This window comes from Alligator sinensis, unplaced genomic scaffold (genome assembly GCF_000455745.1).
Source record: "Alligator sinensis unplaced genomic scaffold, ASM45574v1 scaffold161_1, whole genome shotgun sequence".
In the NCBI taxonomy this organism is placed as follows: Eukaryota; Metazoa; Chordata; order Crocodylia; family Alligatoridae; genus Alligator; species Alligator sinensis.
Genome location: NW_005841974.1, coordinates 2538160 through 2546271, shown reverse-complemented (window position 1 = coordinate 2546271; position 8112 = coordinate 2538160). Strand labels below are relative to the sequence as shown.

Below are 8112 nucleotides of genomic sequence, written 5' to 3'. Positions count from 1 at the left end.
AGGAGTGGATTCCAGCATCCCACCTATTCCCAACCCAAGACCTTAGTGATTCTCTTTCCCAGGACTTGGCAACAAAAACCCAGTTCATTTTCTCTAACAGTTAGCAAGTGTTAAACTCCAGCACTCTGCTCTAAGTAGTACATCAGGAGGCTGTCATATGGTTAAAGGGGAGTTTTGACTGTTTGTAACAACCTGGAATATACTCCTAGCCTCCTGCTGTTCTGCAACAGATGGTATTGATCACCACCGAAATAAGGCAAAACCCAAGGATCACCAGGAAAAACCTGGATGTTAGTAGGGGCTGGGGGGCCTTGGACAGAGTCCATCTTAGTCATCTATGATACAAGGTTAGCCAAAAGTGTTAGAACATGGAAGCTTCCACCTTCCTAGAGGTGGGAAAGTTTGTAGCATCACTTACTGAGCTAGAGATGAAAGACAGGGCTTGGCTACCCACTTCTCAAACCTCTTAGTAGGGCCAAGTTCACTTAATCCTCACCACCTGCACCCCCCACAGAAAAAAAAACCCTTGCAGAACCAAGAAAAATTAACCGTTGTCTGAGAAGAGAAGCAGCTTCCTCCCCAACTCTGGTTGGATAAACAGCACAGAAACACTGTTATTCTTCCCATATCTTTATTATTCTAGAGGAGTGTCAGTGGTGGCATACTATTATGCTTCCAGGCAGGATAGTCCAGGGGAGAGGCCTGTTCTTCATACTTCTGAGCTTTGGTGGTCAATGAATTCCTGGAGCAGGGCCTGTGCTTCAGCTCGCCTGCTCATCCTGTTTGCCTTGCCTTGGAAGCGGCCCCGTTTCCCAGCTCCTTTGCCTTCCAGGATTTCGGCCACCCTGCAGTAATTCAATGCGATAAAGCCAGGAAGCCTACAAGTGGTAATTTGTAAACTGCATCTGTTTGGAAATGGTCAGTACCTCACCACCTTGGCCCTTTCTCTGATAATCAGAAATAATGTTTCTTTTTTACCTGAGACAGGAATTTGGCTTCCTTAATAACAGTTCTAACTTAATGAAGGTCACAACAATTTACCTGGGACCTAAATTCTCAACTATTTTGATGGGCCCAGCCAGGAGGAAGAGACCAGCTTCTTTCTCATCTCCCACAGTTAGGAACAGCAGGGTTTCCTGTGAAAAGAGGGCAACAGAATGATTCTGCTCCACAACATCTCAGCACCCTAACACTAGAGCAGTAAGCAGGCAAGTCCCAAATGTGCGAATGAGTGACTGCCATTTTAGTTTTGCTGCAATTGGATGGCAACATTGGGGGTTTCAATCCCTTAGTAGAGTAGAAGAGCTTTGTGCTTTTCACTCCAGGTCAACTTCCTACTTGGTTCTGGGGCACAGACATTTATTATGGGGGTTGGGGAACACTGACAGAACAGGATCCATGTCAAATGGGCTATAGGGTCTCTGTGGGCACGTCTACACATCACTGTATGGCAGGCTATGGCAACGTGGCAATCATGCAAGTATAGTGCGCCACTATAGTGACATAGCTGGGAAATTTACCCATCCACAGCACGCACGGCACAGTAACAGCCCGTAGTATGCCGTGCTTTAGCACTTCCAAAAGGAAGTACTAAAGCATGGTGCTGTAGCAACATAACCATACAGCAACATGTAGATACACCCTGTGTAAGGGTGACAAAAGCCTTCAGCCCATTGAAATATTTCCATGTTGTTCACCTCTACCTGGCTGCTGACAAGATCTACAGAAAGAAACCATGGAAAATGAGTTTCCATCTTCCAGCAAGGAAGGGGTGGTCCACCAGATCATGGCTGTCATGCGCACAGGGGGTGGGGGAAGCATGATCAGCTCTGGCCTGTGCAGCAGCATCTTTAATGGATAAAGAAGTCTGTTTCTGTGCGAGTCTGTAGCAGGGACTGGTAAGGGCTGGTTGGGTTCCTATATGGTAGCAAACACTATGAGTCCTAGGCCAGACTGAGGTACTAGCAACACAGAATACTCACATCCATCCCAATCTCATTAGCAATGATGTTCATGAACTCAGTGTCACCATCTTTCCTGTAGAAAATAAAAAGCATTTTGGAGATTCCATGGTATAAAGGATCCAACCAACATTGAAAACCTGCCCAGGAGTCCCAAACTGACTAGACAGCAGCAGTGGCTGTGACTGTCCTGGCATGGCTTTTGCTGATTTTTAGTGTGTTCCCTCCTGGCGGCTTTCAGACCGTCAGAGAACCAACACCCAGATTCTGCATGAACTGCTCCTGCAAGCCACAGCTTTGGCTTCTCAACATCAGACTAGTAACGTCTGAAGCAAAACCTTCAGCATTTCCAACGGGTGAGTTATGATTCTTAAAGTGCTTATTGTTTAGCAGAGAGCTCTTCAATTTTACTGGAAATGCTTTGGGCAGAGAGAGATCAGACAGATAAATGCATTGTTCAGCTACAAACCCATCAGAATTCAAACAACTGTAATACAGTCCTGTTATATTACAAGCCCTTTCAGCAGACCCAGACAGAGCTTGTCTAATAGTCTGGTTACCTTATTTATCTTCTCCCTTACATAGCAGCTGTGTTGACTGATACTTGCGGTAAAAAGCCTTGAATGGAATGCAGCTACCACACATTATATGCATGCCCACAACTGCAGGGGAGTGGGATTTATAACCTGGGGCAGGGGTGCTTAACACTCAGCCAGCAAGCCAGACCTGGTCCTCAGCCCCTTGTCACCTGGCTCATTGGGAGTCCTGCAGGCCATGGCCCCGCATACTAGAACCAGCACACAGGGCAGCACAGACCCCAGTCCCATCACGTGGGGCCAGGTGGAGGAGGCACACAAGGCTGGGCGGAGGCATATAGTTCTAGGTCCCCGAACCAGGCACACAGGGCCAGGCAGGGGCAATGCAGTCTGGATCTAGGTGCATGGGTCCAATCTTGGGATGCAGAGTCCAATCCAACCCATGGACTAGGCCTGCATCATTCATTTAGCCCATGAGGCCATGAGGCCAAAAGGTTGAGAGCACCACTGACCCAGCAGGCCCATTCCTATCCATAATGCCTTACCTGTGTAATACAAACAGCTGGTCTCGGTTCGGGTTGCTTTTGAAGCTCTGGGCTGTCAAAACAGCTAGGTCTCTAAGCAGGTTCAAGTTGTTCTGAAAGGAAAGAACATTCTTGTGTTGTAGACAAGGTTTGAAATGGGTGCCCTAAGGCAGTAGAGGCCACAATATTCACAGCCTCCAGTTCATTAAGAAAGAGTCTAAGATTCAATTCTAACTAATGAAGATTATTCAGAACATCACTGTGAAGGCACAAGCCCTTGAAAAAGTAGCCAGAGTCTGTTTTACAGGGCCCAGCTGTACCTTCTGAAGCATCTTCACAGAATTCTGCAGCCTCTTCACAGCTTCCACATGTTCCTCTGGCCCATTCCTGAAAAAGAAAGGCAGAGCTTAGGGGCTGTTAATGCACTGTCCAGAAAGAGCTCCATTGATGGGAGCCACAGCGTAGACCACAACATAAGCCACCCTATGACTGTTGCAATTTTATATAGCAAGTCAGGATCCAACGCCCTGGACTCTGCAGCAGCTGCAGGGCCAGGGAAGAGTTCACTTTGCTCTGGACAGCTACAAATCACACCTCCTCCAGCAGCAGTCTCCTACCCCAACTCTGTTCCACAGGGCAGGATGCTTGAGCCCCTCTGCCTCCATTCCAGCACCTCCCTTTACTGAGGACTTGCTTGCTACACAGAGCAGCTGCCTGTGCCACACATGTCATAGGTGGGCCATCCCTGCTCTAAGGCCCTGTGCCATCTCTTCATGAGAGAAGGATCAGCAAGGCTGAAAGAGGGAGAGAAAAGGGAAAGGGTACTATTACTTGAGCAGTGAAGTGAGAGTCTTCTCAGTGCTATGACTCCATTCAACAGACTTCAGTACTCGATTCCCCGCCAGGAATACCAAGTTTGTTTTGTTCTTTTTTCCTTTTTCTGTGCCAAGCAGCTTAATAACCTTATAGAGAAAAAATTAGGATCCTAATCATGGAAGTACTACAAAGTTTTACAGACACGCAACTGACATACAGCAAGATGCAAGTGAACATCTACACTAGATCATCAAACCTGAACCATTAACATCACCCTTAAGAAACACAGGGAAAATGGAAACAGATTAGTTACATTCATAAGCCATGGGCCAGCAGCAGGATGTGGTGCTTAAACTAACCACGTATGCCCTAATATCTAGGGCCCTGAGAAAATCGTGATTCCATGGAGTGAATGAAAACCGCAAAATTCAGACCACACAGCGATTTTTAAGGGTTGTGAGGATAGGCAGTGGAAGGCCAGGGCTAATGGGCTTAGCCCCCCTCAAATGCAGGGCAGTGCAGAGGGCTTCAGGGCAGCCCGAGTGTGGGCTGGCATGCACAGACAGACACGGAGCCTGCATGCAGCCAGGATCGCAGCCACAAGGCATGCGGAGCAGTGCTCACCACAGCAGGTAAGCTGGGGGAGGAATTTGGGGGGGCACAGATTGAGGCCCCCAGAGAGGGAGGGAGTGGGGCAGGAGTGAGTGGGGCCCCTTATGGGATGCCCAGAGCCTGGGTAGCTCATCTGGGGGGGGCTCTCACCACTGCATGCACCTCGGGAGAGGCCCAGGGGGCACATGCCCCCCAGATCTGTGCATGGGGCAGAGGTGGACTGGGCTCTGTGCCCCACTGTCCCTGCCCTGGGAGAGGCGCAACGCCATGTACCTGCCACTACTATCTCCTGGAGCCAGCTTCCAGGGAAGGGGTAGCAGGGCACAGAGCCCAGCCCACAGTGGGCAGCCCGTCTCTGCCCCACACAGATCCAGGGAGGCACATGGTCCCCGGGCCTCTCCAGAGGTGCGTGCAGTGGCAGATACCCCCCGCCGTGCCCCTGGACAAGCCACCCGGGCTCCAGGCATCCCACGACCTGGCTCGGGGCCCCACTCACCCCAGCCCCTGCCCCACTCCCTCCCTCCCTGTGGGGGCCTCAATTTGCCCCCCCCTGCTGTGGTGGACAGTGCTCTGCATACCATTTGGCTGCAATCCTGGCTGCATGCAGGCTCTGTGTCTGTCTGTGCACACCCCTCCCTCGCAGCCTCCCAGAGCCCGCACCTGGGCTGCCCCATGGCCCTCTGCACTGCCCCACGTTTGAGAGGGCTAAGCCCTATTAGCCCCAGCCTTCTGCTGCCTATGGCTATGTGCCTGCCTGCTGCACGTGAGCAGGTAGTAGTTCCTTTTTTCACGGAACACTCACAGAACTATCAGGACCCAATTGCCAAGATCAATGGTAGTATTCTGAATATTCCGTGAAAAATTATACTCTACCTGCATCCATGCCATGAACTTTTGACAAGAAACCCATGATTTTCTTAGGGCCATAATAATATCTAATAATTTCACAGCAGTAACAAAGTACCTGTGCAAACTGGAAAACAAGAGTTATTTATCTCAAACTGTTCCCTCAAAGGACCATAAGCACAAGAATGCCTAGACAGCTCTAAAATGTTTATCTTCACCTACTTCTCCACGAGCCAAGTAGAGAATTCCTCATTCATGGCAAACCACAAAAATGCCACAGAACTTCATGACTTTCCAGCCCACTGGAAACAGACCTCCTGCTAGCTAGGGTGTCAGCAGTTTGGAAGATTCTTTTGCTGGCACACAGCATACCCAAGTCCTACATGGAAAAGACAAAGGACTGGGGCCTGGACAGAGGTTACATGGCTGTTCCCCTATGCCCTCTGATGCTCAGTTAGGCTTCTCCTACTAACTAGGAAAATGCATAGGTAGACCCTTGATCTTTCTGTCCCCGGAATTCTGTGTATTGGGCGAAGGGACAGAAGCTGGGGAGCTCTTACCTGCAATTGGCTTAAGTTAGAAACATGAGTTCCACAGCACATGTTGTCATCTACATCCTCAATGCTCACAATTCGCACTGGCCCTGTGTGGTCATCTGGCAAACCACGGGTTCTCACCTACCAAGAGAAGAAGAAAGGTACGCATAGCAACGAGAACTCTCCGGGACAAACAAGAGATGAGGCAGGACACTGCCTCTGCCCTATGCAGCTCTGGAATAGATTTTAGCCAGCAGCCTCAAGCGCCACTCACCATCTCCACCTCTGGGTCACCATCAGAGAACTCCTTCACCGTCACGGGAATATGGGCCCGTATCTTCTCATTCACATTCTCCTCTAGAGCCACCACTTGCTCCTTTGTCATCGAGGGCGTGTCCAGTTCTATGATACTTCGCTGACGGCCCAGCTCCCTGCAGGGACAGCAAACATCAATCATGCCTGCCCACAAACATAACAGAGATAAGCGGGAAGCTTCTTGCTCAGCGCTAAGTGCCATGCAGGAGAATGACGCAGAAACTGAGTTTCAGTGCACTAAGCCCTTCCCTCTCACTTTGCACAGATTGTCCTCAGCTTGGCTGCCCATTGCAGGCCCTCTGTGCTGAACGGGATGGCTAGGGCTCAGCATAATGGCAGAAACAAACAAGCTTTGGGAGTGAGGTTAAAAGGAATTACTTCCCAGCTCACCATGAGGTGGTTTTGAATCCAAACATCAGATCTGCAATGGCAGTGATGAGGTGCTGCCCTGGAAAGGAAGAAATGGCTCTGAGTTTTACTGCATGCAGGTGGTAAGGAATTCAATTAAAATGTTTGTTTCTTGTGTTATGTTCTCCTTGGCCTTTGCAAACGCACAAGAGCACGTGTGTGCAGAGGTCTGCTCACTGCCTAGAAGCACACACACAAGGCACAGCTCACCCAGTCAGCCCTGAGAACCACAGAATATGGCAGCTAGTTCGGAGGAGCTCAAAGCAGACTATACATTTCTGCTCCGAGTCCATAAATATTATGCTTGCTTGTGACCCTCATTTGAAAGACATTTACTAATCTTTACTATATTTATCGTTCATATTCTTTACTATTCATTCCATCCAGGAAGAGCACACACCAACTGCAGAGACTTCCTCAGCCTGACGAAGGGTTTTTAAAACCAGAAAGCTTGCTACATTTTTTTCCCCAGCTATTTAAGTTGGTCAAATAAAAGATATCAGATTCACCCAAAGAACTTTATTCACTATCCTAATGTTTATGCAAATGTGCATGTGTTGTACCACAATGTCAATGGTTGTTTTTGAATGTTCATGTAACTGGGTATTTGCGTGTCAACTGTATCTTTGCTGTACCAACTGTGTATATATATGTTGTATCACAAGCGATGACTTTTGTGTGTTGGACTGTTGGGGTTTTGTTGATATCTGTATGCTTTATATAATAATACAAAAGAAAACGTCACTATCCTAAAACAGGTCCAAAAAGAACCACGCAGGGAACTTGGCAAACTGATCCCTCCCGCCAAAGGGGCCCAACAAAGCACTGGCCATCCCCGTATGAAATGGATGCAGGGATATTCACAACTGTGCTGGGACCGTGTTGGGCAGAGCCGCTATTGCCCAGGCAGCTGAGGGGAGCACGGGGAATCCAGGTCTCTGAAATGCGGTGGACGGTTATAACCCTCTCCCAAGGTCTGGCTGTAACGTGCCCGAGGGCTATTTGGAGGCGCTGATCCCAGAGGAAGACGCAGCAAAGTTATGTTTTGTGACAGACCCCTGGGTGCAGTCCCCACCACCAACACGGGCAGGGCAGCTTGTCTCGCCTTGCCTTGCCCGGGGGCGAGCGCTCACCCGAGTGCTGCTGCATGTGGTCGAACCTCCTGTCCCAGTCCAGCGACAGCAACACCTCGCTGCCCGGCTCCAGCGGGGTCTGGACGAAGTGCAGCGCCTCGGCGCCCTGCCGGGTCACTCGCAGCACGGGGATGTCCTCGATGAGGCCCCGGTCGTCCGGCTGCGGAGAAGAGGGCAGTGACCAGCGCTGCGCCCCGCGCCGGCCCCTGCCCTCCCACCCGCCCCCACAGCCCCGCGGCGCGGAGGCGGTACCTGGCCGCCGCCCTCGGGGAAGAGGATGGTGTCCTGCAGCCCCACGTAGAAGCCGGGCAGCGGCGCCTCGCGCTCCCGCGGCAGCTCGGCGGGGCGGCACCACAGCACCCGGGTGCGGAACTGCAACACAAGGGGGGAGGGGGTGGTCAGTGGCGGGCCGGGCCGCGCGCAGG

At 50.6% G+C, this 8112-nt stretch overlaps 1 protein-coding gene across 1 annotated transcript in view; it reads right to left on the bottom strand.

The window, feature by feature from the left end:
- Nucleotides 1-614: 614 nt before the first annotated feature.
- LOC102370064 (alanyl-tRNA editing protein Aarsd1) overlaps nucleotides 615-8112 on the bottom strand; it is a 16157-nt gene continuing 8659 nt past the window's right edge. Inside the window, exons 7-17 of the mRNA XM_025200737.1 lie at nucleotides 7940-8059; nucleotides 7688-7847; nucleotides 6537-6594; nucleotides 6106-6262; nucleotides 5856-5972; nucleotides 3853-3983; nucleotides 3342-3408; nucleotides 3043-3134; nucleotides 1983-2037; nucleotides 1042-1136; nucleotides 615-845 (exon numbers count right to left, since the gene is read on the bottom strand). Coding sequence (XP_025056522.1) covers nucleotides 710-845; nucleotides 1042-1136; nucleotides 1983-2037; nucleotides 3043-3134; nucleotides 3342-3408; nucleotides 3853-3983; nucleotides 5856-5972; nucleotides 6106-6262; nucleotides 6537-6594; nucleotides 7688-7847; nucleotides 7940-8059 — 1188 coding nt within the window. The 3' untranslated portion in view covers nucleotides 615-709. The remainder of the gene's footprint in view (nucleotides 846-1041; nucleotides 1137-1982; nucleotides 2038-3042; nucleotides 3135-3341; nucleotides 3409-3852; nucleotides 3984-5855; nucleotides 5973-6105; nucleotides 6263-6536; nucleotides 6595-7687; nucleotides 7848-7939; nucleotides 8060-8112) is intronic.